The 20525-nt window shown below is 37.6% G+C and overlaps 1 protein-coding gene across 17 annotated transcripts in view; it reads right to left on the minus strand.

The window, feature by feature from the left end:
* LOC101162174 (ELKS/Rab6-interacting/CAST family member 1) overlaps nt 1-20525 on the minus strand; it is a 123211-nt gene that overhangs the window by 67572 nt on the left and 35114 nt on the right. For 6 of the 17 annotated variants that reach the window (XR_013653811.1, XR_013653814.1, XM_078942205.1 and 3 more), the window contains 6 exons: nt 17875-18012; nt 16996-17136; nt 14655-14795; nt 12407-12600; nt 9112-9123; nt 1262-1397 (listed from right to left, as the gene is read on the minus strand). Coding sequence is in view for 13 of the 17 variants with exons in the window: in XM_078942205.1 (XP_078798331.1) it covers nt 1262-1397; nt 9112-9123; nt 12407-12600; nt 14655-14795; nt 16996-17136; nt 17875-18012 (762 nt within the window). In the remaining 4 variants the exon portion in view is untranslated. The remainder of the gene's footprint in view (nt 1-1261; nt 1398-9111; nt 9124-12406; nt 12601-14654; nt 14796-16995; nt 17137-17874; nt 18013-20525) is intronic. The other 11 variants (XR_013653812.1, XM_020714184.3, XM_020714182.3 and 8 more) reach the window with 3 other exon arrangements.

Here is a 20525-nt window from a genome sequence, read left to right on the forward strand (position 1 = left end):
AAATTTTCCTTGTTATGGAATTAACCAAAATTTGCAGGTGTTTGATCTTAATTTAAAATCAGTTTTAAGGGTTGTAATCCGCTTTGGATGTCATGAGACTCTTTTCATTTGCATCTTTTCCCTTCTTCAATCTGAAAAGCAGAGTCACAGACAGTCAGATCTAATTCTGTCTCAGAGGAGCCTGATCACACACAGAGTTCAATGACACTAATATATAAGGCTCTCATTAAAAGAGCCATGTTTCTTTTTCTTGAGACTGACTTCTTAGTTACATTGAAGATGAATGAATGACTGCCGGGGTGGGAGGCTGAATCCACAATGAGCCAACATGACTCTGTGTCTCACTATGCAGACTGAGACTGAGTAAACTGTTTCAAGCTCTACATTGAATTATTTCATGGTTTCATTTTTGCATTCCACACACAGTCTGCAGTACTGTTAGGTTACTGTATGCATAAACCCTTCGTAGTGGCATTTAGACCTGCAACCAATGTGGTCTGATCTGTCTGAGTGACTCATGTCAGCTCATCCCCAGACCGCACTCATACACGACAATGACAGCGTTTCAACATTTTAAACCCAACACCAATCTTAGTTGAAGGATGTATGAGCTCATTTGCACCAAAACACACAGACTGTTTTCATCTGGATTTAATCAGAGGCCACTGAGGTTAACGATTACTGGAAGAGGAGCATGAGGAAGACTGGGAGGGAGGACAAGACACCATCAAAGGAAGAAATTAAAAAAAGGAGTTTAAAGGTGAAATGTCAAATAAATCAAAAAAGAAAAATTTTGACATAAAATTAGAACAAATATATAGAAATCTGCATTTCCATTCATTTCAGGACATACAAGTTTTCACTTGGAGGTAACTTGATCCACATAATAAATTTAAAAACTCTCCCAGACCACAGGAAGCATTTTAAAACCCAACAGCATTCATTTCATAGTTTTGTTTGTGAGTCTCTTTCTTGTTCTGTAATCTCCTCTCTCCATTTTCCTCATCTCTTCTAGGTTCTCCATCTTCTTTCTGCTCTCTATGCCAATTATCCACCCCGGCCACCCCACTAACACACTCCCAGCTGAGAGCTGCTGTGCGTGTGAAAGAAAGTGTGTTTGACATTGCCTCGGGCTGCTCTGTATCACGTTATGACATGGGCTACAGTGCTGTTAAAGTCGACATTATTCAAAGGACATGGAGAGAAACTTTTTCTCAAACTTTCCAAAGCTTCCTGCCTTCCTCCTCCTCCTTCTCGGTACCTTAATCTGCTGGGAGCTTTCGTTGAGATTGTCCTCTCTCATCTTGGCCTCCTCCATTAATTGCGTGTTTCTGCTTTTTTCCAGCTGCTCCTTGTGCTTCATGTTGGCCACTTTCTTTGACTGGTCCTTCATTTGTCTGCATAAAAACAAGATTTTGCAAAAGGTTTGATGAGCTACAAAAAGAACCATGCCAAAAACGTGTTAATGAGGTAATGGCATGAATTAAAGGAAAAAGTAGTAAATGAGATGAATTTAAAGACTTTCCTTATTGTTTACTATAAAGGTAATGTTATTAGTTATTAAAAAAAAAAGATAATCTAGACAAATATTTTAATTGTAAAAGTAGGTCAGGGATGAAAATCAGTTTTAGGTAGTAAAATAACAGATTTAATGATAAAAAAATGTATTACTAAATTACCTTGTAAGGATTTTTCTCTGTCACTAATCCACCTTTTCTTTTTTGGCAACAATGCTATAAAAATGCTTTCAAAATTAGTCTCAACAATCAAACTTGTACAAAGTAAATTACTGAACATGCGTCTTCCATTACTTTGCATTGAAGAAACCTATAAAAAACAGAATTGTTTTATAACTTGTTCCACACAGAAAATATGTTTCTGCTTTGCTCTTGATTTGACATCACATGGAGAAACAGTTAAAATACTAGAAAAAAAAAGTAATTGTTCAACTTCGTAAACACGCACTGAATTAGTCAGTGTTTAGAGAGAAACTGCAGCTGACATTTAATAAGCAATGTTAAACCTCCTGTGAAACAACGCCACGGCAATATGATGATCCAGCAAGAAAAACTCTGCGATTCTGTGCAACTCGGTGCCGCATTTCCATTCCCGCGGGTTGATGTAACGTCAAAACCACTTAAAGAATTCAAGGAAAAGCTATGAATCAATGACAAGACGACATATTCGCTTTCTACATGGATGGAAGCATGAGGGTCTTTTCACAGAAGGATTACTGGGTGTTGGGAAGCGAGGTTTAAATCATCATATGGGGAATGAAGGAGATGGGGATCAGGAGTAGAAGAGGGACGGATAGTGAGAGACGGATTCCTCATGGGGGAAGTTTGGTTGGTTGGATGGAGAAAGAGTTTAATCCTTTTCTAAAGCTGTCTGGAATCCATTGTGACTCTGTCACAAAACTATCAACTATCATAGCAGCTTGGCTTGATCAGGACCTTTCGTGCTTCTCATTCTGCAGACATTACCACGAGAACAGATGTAGAAGCACACAAGCTTTGCTGATGAGGCTCAACAACATGACTGAATCAAGATAAAGATAATGGATAAGCCAAACATAGAGGCTGTAAATGAAAGTGTGCATGCACAGTCATGTTTAAAAACAAAGAACTAAACTGACTTGCTATTAGGGTTTTTTTCCCCCTTAAGGGCCCATTCTGATCATGTTTTGAGCATTTTTAAAAGCATTCCCAGTGGTCTTTTAAATAGGATTGTGCCATTTTTAGCCAAAAGAAAAAAAGAAAAAGTCATTTTCTGTTAAATTAAGACGTCAATATAGAACACAGGAGGAATTCGCCTTAGAGCTGGTCTGTTGGCGCGAAGCATCTCATCTTTTACACGCTCTCCCACTAGTTTTCCCAAACCAAGACGTACATGGATTTGTTTGTCTGCACGATGTACCGGAAAGGAACAGGGAGCTTGAACCCTGCCCTAAGTAGAATATTTGCTACAGATCTAAATACAAACTTTTTTAGATGGCATTTTGTTTGTCTGTTCCTGATTTTAAAGGATTTGTATCAAGAAATACTCAGAAAGGCTAGTTTAGGCTCAGTGTTTTTATATTTATGTCCTCCATCAGAAAAACGCCACAAGAACACATTAAAAACACCAGTTTCCTCAGAGTGGGTCTTTACATGTGTGTTTGAAATGTGAAAATGTTTATTAAAAATGTTTTCCGTCATATTTTTCCTTACATGCTTTAGCATAAAAGCCAAAATTGTGGTTTCAGAATAAAAGAAATGCGATACTCAAGAGTCAGATTTGTTTCAAAGTAAATTACTATTAAAATGATCTTAAAAATATAAAAAAGAATCATCTATTTAAACACATGAGCATTAAATTATATGCATTCAGAAAGTAAGTCCACAACTTAAAAAATAACAGGGGCAATCCATCAAATGTCTTTCCGATCAATGTTGCTGCCAGAAAGGTTGAGAAATGACTTTGGCAAAAAAAAAGGGTAACATAAAATGTTTTGCTAAAAGGTCCAAGGGGCCCAATTCTGGATGGTCCAGAGAAATTTGGGAGGAAGAAAATTAAATGCAATGAGGCGGCCAAGTCTGCTCAGCAGCACCTACAAATTGAGAACTCACAGAAAAACCAAAAGCCGAGCAAAAAGCAGTTTGTATGTTTCATACTTGGAGGTTACGGTGTTCTTACTGCATCCAAGTCAGGTTCAAATGTTAAACGAGAAGGCAGATGAAATGTGCGTGCTCTTTCCTGCACTTCTTTCGGCCTCGGTTTCAGTGCGTGGTGCGGCTCTGTGAGCTTCATTTTTTGTGCTGTGCACCCTGTGTGTGTAACAGGTCATAAACAGACAGGAATGTTCCTGTTGGTGGATGTCCAAGCATTTAGTTAGATCTCTAAGGTTCCTTATTTTATGCTAAATTGCTGTATGTGCTGGACGTGAGCGCATGTGGAATACAGTTTTAGTTTGGGATGTTTTATTTTGACTTAACACTCTGTCACAACCTTTTACCTCTTAAAGCTATTTGGACAGGTAAATAGCATTTGGTAAATGACTTCTGTATTTTTTACAACTTCCTCTAACTCTTTAGGGAAATCAGTTTCCACTAACATTTTTCTACGGTGACACAGTTATTTGCATGAAAAGTGATTGGTTATTTGCAATGACGGAAAATACATAGAAATCTGCAGTATCTTTGTTTATGTACTATCCCCCAATCCCACATTACTCTTTCTATAATATAGAAATATTTTCAGCAGACTATTTGTCTTTTCTTCTCTAATTTTCTCTATTCTTTCACTCTTGTTTCTCCTATTCTGCACCAAAAGAGAAATTAATTATTATTAACTACTGTGGCAAAAACTGTCATCTGTATTTATGTTATATAAGTAAAAATATCAAGTAATGTCAACTGCATCTTTTGCCAGGGTTCAGATCAGAATAAACTAGCCTAATGCCTTCTCTGAGTTTTCCCCAAAATTTGTGTTTGGAATAATCCTGATTTTAATTTTAGCCCCAAAACAACTGCAAGTGGATCAGCCTCATGCCACAAACAGTAACCGCATTCTTTGTCAAATATGCAACACCACCCATTTGCAGTGATCAACACTGAATGAAAAACACTGACATGTCAACGCCAGAGGGATTAGGAAGGGAATGAGGAGAAAGACAGACGGCTGGATGAAGCTAATTGAAAACACTGGGTCTGAAATATTGTAGCTGAATTTTTAAGGACAAAAGGCTACCATTTTTACAATAAATTCTTTCAGCTAAAAGCTTTAGTAAATGACAAGAGTTTATTGTGTTTTTGTATGTGCAAATTAATAAATAATTAATGCTTTTGGGTTTTGGTTTGAAAATCCATCCCATTATGCACTTTATAAAGTTTTGCAACTAATTCAAAACTTGCAAACTTATTTTCTGAACTTTAAAAAGGATCGACAGAAACGAAAACAAAACATCTGACTGTTTCAAACACTTCATTCTGGAAAAGGATTTAGTCTTTTTTACATAAAAAAAACCCCATTCTGATGAAAATTGTGTTTTTGGTGTTTCTTGTTGTATTTTTCCGATGATGGAAGACATATATTAAGAAAATTAAGCTTAAAATTGCATTTGTGAGTGAAGGTAAGCCTTCACAATATATCGCAAATTTATCGTTATCGCCAGATCAAGCTGTGCAATATGCATATCGCAAAAGACGGCAAAATTTGCAATAAAAGCTTATCTTAAATGTGCCAAAACAATCTTATGGCAGCTTGAAGTATTTAACTAATCAAAAAAATCCATACATGTATTTGACCAATCAGATGGACCCCTTCACATTGTTGACTAATTGGATTGAGACCTTTTTATGTTAGATGTATGCCTCCTATGTAGATGATGGTCATTTGGAGGATAATTTTTAAACTGTTGCAGTGAAATGGAAATTCTATTATTGGTTGTTTTGCCATATGTTCATATACCACAAGTTATATCGTCATCACAATATTGATCACTAATACCGCATATCGCAATTTTTCCTTACGTCGTGCAGCCTTAGCCCCAGGTTTTTTTATTTTGGCTATAAACGCCATTATTATATTTAAAAGACCATTGGAAGAATTTTAAAATGAGATGAAAAGATCATCGGAATAAGACTTTTATCTTTTTTTTTATTTGTGCTTTACACAAGGTAAAACATTTGTTATTGTAGGATTGATCACAGGTCCTTGGACAAGAAAAATATATATAAAAATATAGATATTTATGACACAAATGGTGAGCTTTATGTTTTGACAAATACATTACTTCTATCTTCTCTTGTGAAATCATTTTAAACGACTGCTGGAAAAACGCTGGAGGGGCCAGAGTGACAGGCAACAACGCTGGAAATTCAGCGACAAACACACAGAAAAACCACATCCACACGCAAGCACAGTACACAACTGAAACACTTATTGACACACAGTGTAAATATGTTGGCGATTCTCTGGGCTGGACCACACACAACTGCATCCGCTGCCCAACATTCACACTTCATGTGCAAACATGGCAGTTTGGATGCAGAAATGTAAACATTTATTATGAACGAACAGAAACACACGCTGGCAATTTAAACCTTCTTACATATTCACACTAAAAAATAAACATCACTCGCTCTTAAAATATGTAAACAATCAGAAAAGAAAATCAAACATAAATTTGGAAAATGTAGAAAAATACTAAGTTAGTGGTAAATTAAAAAGATAAAGCACACAATCCAAAAAAAGGTCAATAGGACCTAAAAAACAAACCTGTCTTATTAGCATGCTGTTGATATCCAGGGACCCAGATTAAGGTAATATTAATATTAAATTTGGAGTCCTGTATAAATATTTGATCAGAAATGCTCGCGGGCCTCATGTGTGTTTACCGCTCACGGTTCGCCCTACATTAACTTCAAGGATTTCCTTTTAACCATGAGGAATGCAATATTTCCTCTGAAAACACCAGAACCATTTGGCTTGTGTTGTTGTGCCTATTAAAAAACTATAGACCACAAGTGAGTGAATCATAACAACAATGCAAACACAGATCATTTTAGGTCGTTCTCACTCTGTGCTGGCATGAATGAAAGAGTATACTGAAGGAGGTTTGGAGAAATCATGAAAGAAATGCTTATTTTATCGTTTGACAAATCTGTTGAAAATCCCTCAGGTAGTGAGTGGATAAATAAATTAGTGAGTTAAATAAGGCATGTGTGTCTACAAACTTCCACAGAGTCTGTTTCTGGAAAGAAGGAGAAAAATATACTTTTCCCCCCACCCACGTCAATACATAAAAGAAAAAATCACATTTAACTCTAATTTTAAAATGTATGATAGAAGTAGAAGTAAAAAAAGCCATTGTCTTATCTAAGTTTTACTTTTAGTCTGATGTTCATCTGAATTTAATCAAGATTAACTATGCTTTTACTTTTCTATGGGGCCTTGAATAATAAAAAAAACAACATTACATTTTAGAAATAAAAAATTCCAGAAATCAAAACAAAATTACTAAAAATTTAACATTTTGGAAAACAAAAGAAATTCCAGAAAAATCCAAATGAAATGTTAAAAAATGAGCCACAATAAGACACGGGGAAAGGTAGGTGGACATTGCTGATAAAATGATAAAGTTTGATTTTTCAAATACCTCTGTAATGTCCACAAACTATTATTAAAAGTGCTATGATTAGTACGGCGCATATCCAGTATCGCTTAATGCCAAATAACTGTTGAAATGATGGACAAACATCATCATCCAATCAGTAATGTCACAACCCATTCCACTTTCTTCTCTGTTTCTTTTTTTATCATTTTATTTTGATTTCTAGCCTTTTTTTTTTAACAAAAGCCAATTCAGTTTTGTGCATAAATAAAGTCTTTGAAACTAGGAATTAAACATTTCCTTCCAACGCTTCACATTATCTTTTAATTACTTTATTGCAATTTATATCTATTACCTACCTGCACACAGCTGTTGGAAAATACAGTACTGCATGTATTTGTTCGTATGTGAGCGACAAAAGACAACAGCTTTAAAAACATTGTATGGTACGTGAAAGTGTCTTTTTGTCGTCACCCATAAACTGAGGAATTCCTGCACTACCTTCAAACACACACAAAAGACCTCGCAAAAAAGAAGAAGCACTTCCTCTTCAAGCTCCAGACACCTTGATGTCAGACATTTGGCGGTGAAAGTTTCTTAGCCCAAGATAAAAAATAAAAAAGAGGTGCACAATACGGGGACAGACAGGAAATCTTCTGATGTCTACTCCACAAACTCAACAAACTACCTCTCTTTTGTTTTTCCCCCTCTAGACTTGAGTCGTGAAACAACAGAGATGAAAACGTCACCGTAGAAGTTGAAAAGAAGGGAAAATAGCAAAAAGGGCTACTGAGGAGCATCAAGAAGTGACGGCACAAAGTGTAAGAAAAAGGGATTTTTACATTGAGTTTTGAAAACATAAGTCAGAAAGACACAGATCTATAATCCTGCATGCTTTAATGCATGCAGATAGGAACAATGAAAAAATACTTCAACAGAGTATTTCATTTCAAGCATTTAAAACCTGACTTAATAAAACTTGCATTTAAAATAAATTATGCTTAAGTTTATATCTTAAAATAAAAGCAAAACCTCTTTGGATTGTAAAGGTTCATGCAGAATTTTCAAAAGTTTTCTTGCTTTAAGGAGAGATAGCCAGTAAAAAAAATGATATATTTATTTCCTAAATCTAATCTAATCTCTTTACAAGTGTCGTAAAACAAAAAATCTGAAAGATATTGAAAAAGTGCCGGAGTCATCTCAGCTGCAGTCATCACATACATCAATACATTTTCCTTCCTTACAAAAGAATTGAAAGTCACCTAAAATGTAAAGTATTCTTTATGTGAGTGCATGAAAGACCAGAGCAGAAATAGATATTTACAGTAGAGAATAAATTTAATGCAGCTCTGCACCACTTCTTGTTTATGTAAACTCCTTAAATCCTCTATTTAATTGCACATGGATAAAAACATGGTTTGTTTAAACACATACTACATACTTCTATGATGTAAATACTTTATCTTGAATAACATCTTTTTCAGACTTTGGAAGACTATTAACCCCTTAGGTTTTTTTAAATATAAACCTCTTTATTAAAATTTGTCCAAAAAGATAACGATGAGTCTTAAATGCTTATATGTATTTTTTTATATTATAAAAAATGTTTCTATAAATAAAGCAGAAGCATGAAGATCTTTCAGAAAGGCTTTTATAGCTGTCAGGGTAAAGCTGGCATTCCGTTTGTGCTTGGCTCGTTTTCTGAAGCAGCCTTGTATTGGAAAAGATATTAATAAGTGCTGACGTCAGGGCTCAAGTGTTAGCACAGTACCAAGAACAGGGAGGTGATTTGTTATGTAGAGTGAAGGAAAGATGCATTATTTTCCTCCTCCTCCTCACAGGGAAGGTGAAGTAAAAGTCAAATACATTTCCTTTGGAGAATAGATGAGCTTGATGAAAATTATTAGAAGGAAAGTTTGAGTGTCTCGATGCAAGGACACGCGGCACGACAATGAAGGAGAAAGATGAGAAACGGGAAGAGTGCGGCATAGGAAGAAAAATAGGCATGCAGTACTAACCTTGAGGCGAAACTGAGTAGAGTAGCGAACAATGTTGCATCGTAAAGATAAAAGAAGACAGAGAAAGAGGGAGGGAAAGGTGAGGTTGGAAAGAAGAGCAGAGTGGCGTGTTAGATAGCTAGATCAATCTTCAAAGAACCAAAAAAGAAAAAGAAACTGACTGAGAAGCATAATTAGGAAAAACGAAAAAGTAGACGGGTGTGAACAGGCAAACAGACCGACAGGCAGGCACACTTTTTGGGTTTTAACAATCCACGTCCATCATGTTTTGATTTCCAGTGTTTTGTTTTTTTTAATTTCGATTATGCCATTTTTAGGCTAAATGAAAAAACTGCTTCTGCTTTCTAGGACATAGCTTCTGCAGAGCGGCAGTAGTTCATTAGAAATTCCCCTCTGAGTTGTGGGCGGTACCATTACCGCAGAGCAGCCCCACCCCCCTTCCCGCCACCCATCAGTTTGCATGCTCTCCTGCTAGTTTGCAGCCCCTCATATCCCCAACCTAACATTAGGTGAAACAAAAATGGCGAGCAATATCAGAGCCATCCAACTGTACAGTTTGAAGTCAGATGCCGGCTCGAACGGGAAAAATGAAGACATGCGTACAACTGATGCATCAGAATGTAGCGGTGAAGCTACATTACAAATAAGCTCTTTTTCCAAATGATTCCTGATTCATGATGATTTGAATAAAGAAATACTCATAAATGCTATTTTAATCTTAATTTTCTTTGTTCTCTTTCATCAGAAGAATTCAACAAGAACATGTCACAAAACACCAAACAGGATTTTTATAGGAGTGGGTCTTTAAGAATTTACTGTTTAGTGAGAGGCCTACTTTGTGAGGTGTAGAACAAGTGAGCAGTTACTGAAAGTGTGAGATCTGAGCGTGCTCACTAAGAATGATCTTCATAGTGGTTATGACCTCAGTACAAAGTCAGCAGACTTAAAAGAGAATTATGGGCATTCATCAAGACATAAAATTGAAAGAAAAATCATTTACCAATATCCCACAGTTTCCAGCAGTGTTTAATATGTTTAAACTGGCACAGCCCAGCACACGCTAATGACAGAGTGCCAGATGCAAACTGTCCAACATAAAAAAAAAATATTAATAAAATTCTCTAATTTCTAATTTTTTCCTTATTTTAATCCTCTCCGTCTTCCTCCTTGTTTTTCTTCCTCCTCCACCCTCCTCTTGCTTCCTCTCACTGTTTTCCACTCTTCCATCCAAATCCTTTATTTTGGCCATCAGGGCATATTTTCAGCTCCATTTCTCCTCAGTGTGAAGTCACTCAGTCTGCTCCAATTACCATCCTGGTTATTGAAATAAATACATTTGTCCCATTACAGCTGGATTTACAGCAGAGTGGAAAGAGAGCGGCTCCCCCTAAAAAGAATCTCCATAACCTAGAAATGATCCTTTTTGTTCCTATTATCCCCACTGCTCAATTGTAGCAAATGACTAGGTCTCTTAAAAAAGCATAGTGTTTTCAACAAGTGAAGGATTTTCCATTTAAAAGTCTGTTAGATTCAAGTTGAGGCTAAAAGTTGACAAAAATACTGGTTGAAATCGTTTTTTTTGGATAAAATGTCAAAAGGATTTTTGCTTATAGGTTTAAAATATTCAAGTTGGTAAATAAATAATTATGTGAAGGCTTTTAAAAATGTGAAAGACAGTAAAGGCTTTGACTTATGTAGCAAACTTTGCATTTGGGTCTCTTTTTAGCCAAGTTTTTTGTTAAAAGTAAAAGAGAAAATATGCCTGTTTAAATCATTTTCACAGTAATTGTAATTTTAAATATTAAAGAGTCTTGATTTCTCTTTAGTTTAGGTAATTTAACACAGACAAACAATAGTAAAGGAGGAGCATGCACAAAAAACAAATGAAAAGACAAAGAATTGATAACAAAAAAGTTGATATTGATACTAAATTGTACAAAGAAAGTAAGAATAGTGGAGAACATAAATAAGATTAGTGAACTGTCCAAATTCCTAACGTGAAAGGGGGGAAAAGTGTGTTAAACTCTGCAAGTCAGCTGAAAAATAAAGCAAAAGTGAAGCGAGAAAACAGAGCCACCAAATGAAAGAGTTACATCATTGACAGGAACAGAGGCCCGAAGACTTTCAGGCAGTACAGCAGGAGTTGTGCCAGACTGTGCCTCATTTGACAAACTTTTGGGAGCACTTTGGCTTGTCATGCTGCAATAGGAGACGGCTGAAACTCCTGATCATGTTTGAGAAATTATAAAAGTTCAAATGAATCCAATTTCTGATCTTGAGAGAGAAAACAAATGACTGTATACGTCATAACAAAGAAGCATGGTAAGTGCTGAGCCAATCCTGCAACTCTTTGATGGTGATTATTAGCACACTGCAGTGTCCCATGTGGAAAAGGCTGGTACATTAGAGACAACCAAGAAAAGTCATCTAAATGTGTCTTTTTAGATCTTAAATTAAAAAAAAACTACATTTGTGGGAGTTTAAGTCTCAATTGATGTAAGATTTTATGTCCGTGCAGCCATAACCATAAAGGTTTCCCTCAGGTCCACCCGTAACACATTTCATTGTTCAATAAGCTTTTCCACATGGTAACTGTTACGGCTGTGCTGTCATATCCTGTCCTGCAACAAGCAAGGTGAGTTCTGCGTGCAGCAGTCAGCCTGGTGGCCACCAGCCACTCACGTGCCCAGGTAGTCCCACACCAGCCCCCCCATTGGCTGCTGTGAGCCAGCAGTAGGAGGGGCTTGTTTTCCTGATTGCTGAGAACGCCACAGATGAGGGGCGGAGGGATTTCTAAGGTGTGAGAATGATCGAACGCACACAAATGCCGAGCCACACGAATGTTTGTTTGTGCACACATGTAATGGGATGAAGGACAAATAGTAGAAAAGGGTTGGAGAAAAGTGGAAGAAAGAGGGGAAATGAGAGGGGCTAATAAGATTTCTGGCACTATGAAAAATACAATACTGCTTAAAACTGCACAGACGATCATGAAGTGGAATGTAAGATGTGTTATTTGCACCAAAACAGCATTTTTAGCAGAAGAGAGTTCATCTGTAGGCCTTGTGGGCTGATGTCCTGCTTGTTTTTTAGATATCCCTGCTCTGTCTGCTGCTGATAACCGGAATCAGGTGTTTTCTACCACAAAGAAGCAGCAAGGGCATAGATAAATAAAAAAGAGGGACATCATCCCTCCAGGAATAAGATTAAACACCTTTGCTTTAGAGTTTCAGATGAATATAATAGGCAAAAGCGTGTATGACTGTTTTTTTCAACTTATCCCCTTCACTCTCACCTCTCCAACTCATGAATCTTTTTCTCCTTGTCGTTCTTCTCATTCTCCATCTCCCGAAGGATCTCCAGAAGTCTTTCCACTTCGCACTGGGCCTTCCCAGCATCCTCTTTGTACCGGGTCACTTCCTGCTCCAGGCAGGTGATGCGTTCAGAGAGTTCAGCGTTGGCCCGGGACTCTGCTGCTGCGCTCTGGGCCTGGAACATATATTAATTTGAAACAAAATAAACCAAGTGCTCGCTTTCAAAACAGTGTGACCACAACTTCATCAAACCAGAATGGACGTGCCAGTAACAACAAATAAGCTGAAGAAGGGCAGGGTGAATTTGATGGAAGTGACATATGGTTGTAGGTCTAATGTAGTATATAGCTACAAATGGTCGTCTAGAAACCCAATTCGAGGCTTTATGTTCCTTTATGCCAAATTTTGACACATAAAATTGCTTGTGCTTCTTCTTTGAAACGTTGTTTTACAGATTGCTGGTCATTTTTCATTGGCCTCGGGCTCTTTTATGTATTTTTCGATGTGTTTTCACTTTGAAAATGCAAATACTACGAGCTTGAAGAAGTCCAAAAATTGATTTATTAAATGTGTTTCCTAGTTGTGTTTTTTACACACAAGACTGCCATCTTTGGCGTGACATTTTCCAGTACTAAAGATCATAAAGGCAGTCAGTCTCTGCTTTAATAATTTTGCGGTCATCCTGGAAGATGGGTGTGTCGCCTATATGTTTGCAATTTATTTAAACTAGCTAGAGATGAAGCATCTTAGTCAGGCTCAATGACAGCTTCTTCTGGTTGAGTTCACACACACCATGCATTTATTTTGGTGGAGAGTCTCGCACTGCAGCTACAGCTCACCGACAGACACGTACGGATAGCAAATGAAACCACGTTGCAGCGGTTTTTGTGTTTTCCTCTGCTATGCCTAGCTTCAGCGAAAATATGGAAAACGGGCGAAAGGAAAAAAACTAAAGGCGGAATAAAACAAGACAAATAAAACAGGTTATAACCAGCTTCGAGGTTAGAACAGCTGTGTGCATTTCCCAGAAGCTAATGTTGCTCTTGGGACAGAAAGAGTCTGCGTGTGTGTGTATGTGTGCGCCTTGGTTCTATAATAAATAAACTATATTAGTTTTGGATGTTTTACAGCTTTTTATGGGGAGAAAAAAATGTTTCGGTGCCCCATGATATAAGAAAATAAAGCAGGACGGGGAAAAAAACCAAAGGAAAGACAAAGAAAAGAAGAATACACTATAACAAGGAAGTAAGTCCCACTCTGATCATCTCTTGATCCATTTTCAAAGCATTCCCACTGCTCTTTTAATTATGATTATGCTGTTTTTAGCCAAAATCAAAAACCTGTCATTTTCTTTACAGAGTTTCTGCAGGAGTTCATCAGAAATTTGCCTCTGAACTTTGGGCGGGACTTAAGTATGCCCTCCGCTCATTTCCCACGGTCACTTTGGTTTACGCGCTTCAGCCTCTTACAACCCCAACCTAACATACCCGGTGCAACAAAAATGGTGAGCAGTATTGGAGCTATCCAGCCGTACAGTTTTGATCCAGATTCCAGCTTGGACCAGGAAAACAAAGATGTTCATGGATCTAGTCGTCTGCAAGTGGATCCATTAGAATGGAACAGAGCAGGGAGCACCTACTACGCAGCTACATGCTTTTCCAACGACAATTTAAATAAAGAAATACTCAGAAATGCAATTTGAATCTTATATATGTCATCCATCATCAGAAAAAAAGCAACAAGAATATGTTAAAAACACATAAAACATGATTTTAATTGGTGTAAGTTCTTTAAAGTCTGAAGAATTTAATCTGATGAGGAACACATTGTAGAGATGTATTGGCACCTTCATACACAATCTTTCTTCTCTTTGTCACATAGATTCACACATATGCACACACACGCACACACAACGCCATCTTCTCCAGTGTGTGAAAATGACTGTACGGCTGTCAGCAGGCTGTCACACACACGCCACATTCTGCTCTGCCGCTGTGTGGGAGAACATGTGATGTTCGACTGCACTTAAACACATCTCTCTCCCCTCTTCTCAGAAAACAATTAAGGCAAAACAAGTGAGGGGAGAAAAAGACGTGTTTCTCTCTAAACTTTAACTTAAGACAGCTGCCAAACATTTCAAGCTCCTTTCTTACCGAGAGAATAAAATTTGTAAGCCTGCGTGACTTCATGAATAATTCTTAGCTTCAATTCCTGATATCTTCTGCGAACCTTCTTGAGTTGGTTCTCCAGTTTGTTGCACTCCTCTTTCTTCTGCTCCAGGCCTATCTCCAGACTTTTCAGCCTGCTGTCTTTCTTGAGCATTGACGACGCCAGAGAGGAAGCTTTTTCTTTCAGATCCAGCACCAGTGCCTAAACCAGAGGGAAAAGCATGCAACTGAGACCCAATCATTTGACACAATTTCTTAATTTTTTCTGAGAAATCCCAACAAATTTATAAGGTTGTCTATTCCTATTAATCATGAATAAAACCAAAACATTTTGGAATGCTTCGGTAGAAAGTGGCTCATGATCAAACGAGTTATCTATCAGTGCCAGTCTCCATTTTCCATGCATGTCAACCTTCTTCCATTCAGCATGTATGTGTGGCTCCTGCTTAAGGGTTTTTTAGACTAAAGCAATAAAATTAGAAATACAGCATGTAAATATCTTGCAGTTTTATCTGTTTGCTGAGCTGAGTGGAGGGCTGTGGTGCAGCAGCGATAAGCACTGTCATTTCACGAAAGAAAGAAAAGGTTTCTGGCTCACTCGGAGCCTTCTGGGGACTTTCTGTGTAGAATTATAATTAGCTTTTTGCTTTTATAGGCTTTCTTTAAGAATGAAGCATCATGGGATAATAGTTCATTGAAAATTAACCAGGTGCTGGAATGCATAGTTATTTTGATCACTTGTCCAGGTTGTTTTTGCCTCTTGTCAGAAGGGATCAGCATCATTTCCCCCCCAAAAACCTACAAAATTATGATAATTATGCTTTACTATAAACTATATTTATCAAATAAGTGATTTTTGATCACTTTTATTACATAAAGTTAAAATATTCAGGCTGGAGGGGGGAAAACACCATAGTTTATAGCAGAAACAACATATAAGAGCATTTTGCTACCGAATTCTGTCTTTAGGATCGTTTTCCTGAGATGCATGACTGACTGTACGTTTCAGCTTTTGTATTTTCCCATGACCTGTCTCTCTTCTCACTCCCAGGCTCAACCCTGCCATCCATGAAGCCTTTCCCTGGCTCCCTTTCTTTTCTTGTCTTTTCCTCTTTTGGTGGAGGCAGTGAAACAGAAACCAGCAGAACCAGAGCCAGAGATGCTCAGACGTGTAATTTTACCCTTGACTGGCCGTACCACCTTCAGACTACAGATAATCGTGTTTGACTGGGCTTTGGTCAGGGGAACCTTGTTGCTGACTCCGTTCATATTTTGGTTTGCACATTTATTGGCATTTTAAAACCCCAACAGGGCATAACATTAAGGAAAAGAATGTATATTTTCTGGTATTATTTTTTTTTATTATAATGTGACCTTTTTAAGTTTTAACATTCTGCAATAATCTAACCCCATACAATCCCAAACAAACAATTTAAAAATGCTACAACAACTTCAGTAATACTTTTTTTCAGAAATTGTTCTATTGTTTTCTGGAGTGATAAAACACAGAAAATTAACTGTGATATAGACCTGAAATGCTTTGTTCACACCGGGAATGTGACGTACATTCCCGGTGTGAAAAACACATTAAAAAAAAAACACATTAAATGTGAAAAACACATTAAATGTGGGTTCTTGAACATGTATTTAGCCCATGGTGTCCACACTGGACAAGCAAGGAGGGACTTCTTCTTCTTTTTCTTTTTCTACTGTTTGCTACAGTTAAAAGAAGCTTGGTGCAAAATGTCGAAACCAATCTCGCTTGCCTTGCGCCAGGCTTATTTATAATTTCTCCTTCATGATCAATTTTCAAACTGTTGCCCCCCATATAAATTAAAGAGGATGTCATCCATATGTCACTACCAAATCCGAGTCCCTGATTGGTTAAAGTTCAACTAGTTTAACTTTCAATGCACGTTCAAGAACCGCGCTTTTTGGATGTAGAGCCCAAAAACGATCTCACAAAATGTGCGTAACTACACTTTAATGTGAGAGTTTTACAGGCCGAAACGAAATTAATCAAAAATAAATTTTAGCTAAAAACGAAAAGGTTTTTATTTTAGAAATGGTTTTCCTGTTTTGCTGTCCAGAATCCGCAAGACAGACACGAAGAAAAACCTCCAAACATTTCTGCCTTTCCCTCTCTGCTTTAGTTGTGCAGACGAACAAAAGCTCTCATCAAGTGGAGTTCAGCTCTGATCATCATTTCTGTTAATGTGGGCACTGGGTTTTGCTGTCAAGGAAACATAAAGGTTTCATCATCATTGTCCTTCGGTGCAAGGACTCTACTTATAAGAGGCCTCTGAGGCTTGTTATGCAGTCACACATCCGTCATGTTTTTTGCAGCTGTTTTCCTGAATTTCAGCTCTAAAGTGGATTTGGATTTTAGGGATGCTGTTTACCTCACGGTCGGCGAGGTCAGCCTGCAGCTGGGACACCTTCTCCCTAAACTCTTTAAGATCTTTCTTGCTGGACTCCATCTCGTCGCCTTTTTCTCTCTCCTCCTTCTCCCTCTGCTCCTTCAGGCGCTCGATGATTCGTTCCTTAATATACGACAGAAATGCACAGATTCAAAATAGAGAAATATTTCATCAAAGGAAGTGAAAAGAAGTGCAAATTGAAATAAAACATACTTTCATACGTAAATTTACTGTTACTTATTATTTTTGTTCTGGAAAAAGCAAATCTATAGTAAAAACTAAATAGTTATGAATAAAACATTAAAGGATTAGACAATATAGCAACGTGCTTCCATAAGAAAAAAAATGTCTGCCTGATAGAGGTTGAAAACTAAAGAAAGAAAAAGAAAGGAGGGGAAAAAGCTTATAATGCAGCAGTAGTCACATCATTGTGCCAACACTCACAAATCCTTGCTACACCCTGAATATTAGTCATTGGACAATTAAAAGCCCAGTTTTCATTGTGCATGGCAAGCCTAAAGGAGATTTAGTTTGTAACATTATCGCCTGTAATAGTGTAAAAACAAAATGCAGATGTGTTGCTGGTTATTTTCCCAGAATCGCATTCAAGTTCCTTTAAAAAAACTGCATGAAGAGAAATAAATTTTATTTTTCAGACCTTATTCTGGCTTCTTTGTTTTGAGCCATTTGGCCTTATTAAGCTTTTTTTCCCCAATATAAGTTGTAAATACTTAATAATTGAACAGTTATGATGAATTCAAACATGTCAGTCAGATCAGCTTGTGGGTGGTCGGTGGATTTGCTGTCAGGTTGCATTAGTGCCACTTTGCTTCAGTGGTCTGGTAAGGTCAGAGGATGTACCTTCTCGGCCAGAGCCTCCTCCAGTGTTCCCAGTGCGGTGTCTGTGTTGGAGGTGTCCGTCTGCAAAGACTTCACTCTGTCTTTCAGACCGCTCAATTGCTTCTCTTTATCTCTCAGCTGATCCTGGAGGTTTTCAATCTGCAGAGGACAAGCGCTCGTCAGTTGCAGGCAGTTTAACTACAGATGATGACATTCTGCACAGTAAAACCTCCTAATATTTCCACGTTTTACAGCCAATAGAGGACATTATTAACACATTATCGACTGTTATTTTGGAAAGTTAATAAATTTTGATTTCAAATCACTAATAAGATTTTTTTTAAACTTTCAAATGGTGCCACATTGGTGAGGAACATAAATGTTTGTGATAAAAAGCATCAGTGTATCTCACAATCTGCTGGAGAGCGTGTAAATAGAGAGCTCTCAGTGATGGGGAGGGAAATGAGGCCAGCTTACTCCCCGGCAAGACTCAAGAGGTGGTTTTCTAATGAACTCCTGCCGCTCTGCAGAAACATTTGTCCCAGAAAGCCGACCTGCGTTTTTGATTTTGGCTAAAAATCATCAACATGATTAAAAAAAACCCACTGGGAATGCTTTTTAAATAGCTCAAAAATATGATTGGAGTGGGACTTTAAAAATAATGACCAAATCCTTTCTGCTAACAGAAAACAACTTACTTTTCTGTTGACTTATCTAGTGAAAAGAAACAACACAGTGGCTTATTAACATCTCAATCAGGAAGCTGGGCAGCGTTAGGCAGAACCATGGACAACCAGAAGATGCTGGCATCGCCTGCTGGTCACACACTGCTGTGGGCATGGCAGGCCATTCTTCAATCAACATTTGTTTTCAGTCAGCCAGCGTGGTTGTGTTGGTCACTCTGGCATGAAGAGTACACCCATGCTCTTCCCACAACCGTTCAGTGGGGTTGAGGGCAGGCAACTCCATGCTCTCCACACCCAAATTCTGGTGGTAGTCTCTGATTAACCTCACCCCGTGGTGGTGAGATTTGTCATCTGTGAGGCCAGAGTCAGGTTTTAGGCCCTGGATATGTGGGACTGCTGCTGGAGTACTTGATTAATGTCACTTTGGGGTTCACAAATCTCAAAACGAAGGTCAATAGAAACAAAAACAAAAGTGTTGGCAGAATTTAAATTGGTGAAGCACTTAACTAACTCCTTTTTTGCTTTTCTTCTTTACTTCCCCTGCTGATAAAAGATGTTTAAAGCAAACTCAGAAGGCCCAGCAAACAAAAACCCTTCAACCTCATGTCTTTACTTCTGTTTTTTTGCTACATCTGTAAACTCGAGATTCAAAACTGTGGACAAAACTGAAAAATGCCTTATCTGATTATATTTTAAACAATTCCTGCTGGCTTCGTATTGCCATTTCTTTGAGCAAGCACAGACATTAATTTCAACTAGGTTTGAAAAAAAAATGCCTAAACAAAATTCCAGGATGACAATAAAAAACCTGAGCTTGTTGAATCAGGATCACGATCCCAAATTTGCCATCTGTAACCCTTATCCTTATCCTAATCCAACCCCTTTTCTTCTGTCTCCTCCATCCTCTTGCGTCTTCTCAAATTAATATTCAGTTAAAACCCTGTTTCAGCAAAAATAACTGAAGGACTCGCTCGTCCTCTCCAAGTGTGGGTGTGTTGACAGAATTTCCAAAGCAAAATCTTTTTTGAAAGTCAGGTTTTAGCAGCAGGGCTAAGGTTAGAATGAGGTTTAAGCCTCGGTGAGAAGAAGTATAGAAGTACAAATATACTATGGGGCGAGGGAGAGAGGTGTAGATTACAGATCTCGATAAGGAATATACCGCTGTGTCAACTTTGTGGTCTTCATTAAGCAGCGGATGAAGCAAATGGTTCAAGCAGCACAGAAATAACATTTAGGGGGGGGACAGAAAGTTCATGAAATTTCTAATTATGAGAAACTCTGGGAGGTAAAGGCCAAAAAAAAAAGGGAGGGGGGGGGTAAATGAAGAAATGTAGATTCAACGAAGGAGGCAGCAGCAGCATTTCCCACTCCAACACTGGACTGTATTCTATTTGAAGACAGCCAAGGTCATCATTTATTAAAAGAGGAACTCATTAGTATGCGTCTGATTTTAAACACACTCTGGCTGTCTCCTTCCATTTCCTGTCATGCTTTTTGTCCTTTCTACTTAACAGTATGTCTTCATTTCAGCACTTCTTTTAAATTTTCAAGATGCAACAGGTTGACAAAAAACATAAAAGTCTAAAAGAATAATTGGGACATTAAGGTACTAAAGTGTAAACAATATTTAAAAGCTGCTGCTGAATTTAAAAACCAGTAATAGCAGTTATTAAAGCAGACTTCTCTATATTTCCTCTTTAGATTTTTCAATCAAGATGATTTAAAGGAGACAAAAGGCGTCAATTCAACTTATCCACTTAACTGACACCTTCACCATGAAGATATCCATAAATAAAATCAGATTTAGTTTCATATTCATCAGTTGTCTCTGATTTCTCATTTAAGCTTCAAAGTCTGTCCTACACCACCATCTAGTGGTTAAAATATGCATGACACCCCTTGGCAAGCTTTTTTATTTGACCAATTTATTTAAAAAAATCTGTTATCAATGTATCATCAGCTACATAGAAATGTAGTAGAATGATG

Source organism: Oryzias latipes, chromosome 23 (assembly GCF_053564925.1).
Source record: "Oryzias latipes strain Hd-rR chromosome 23, Olatipes_Hd-rR_3.1".
Lineage (NCBI taxonomy): Eukaryota > Metazoa > Chordata > Actinopteri > Beloniformes > Adrianichthyidae > Oryzias > Oryzias latipes.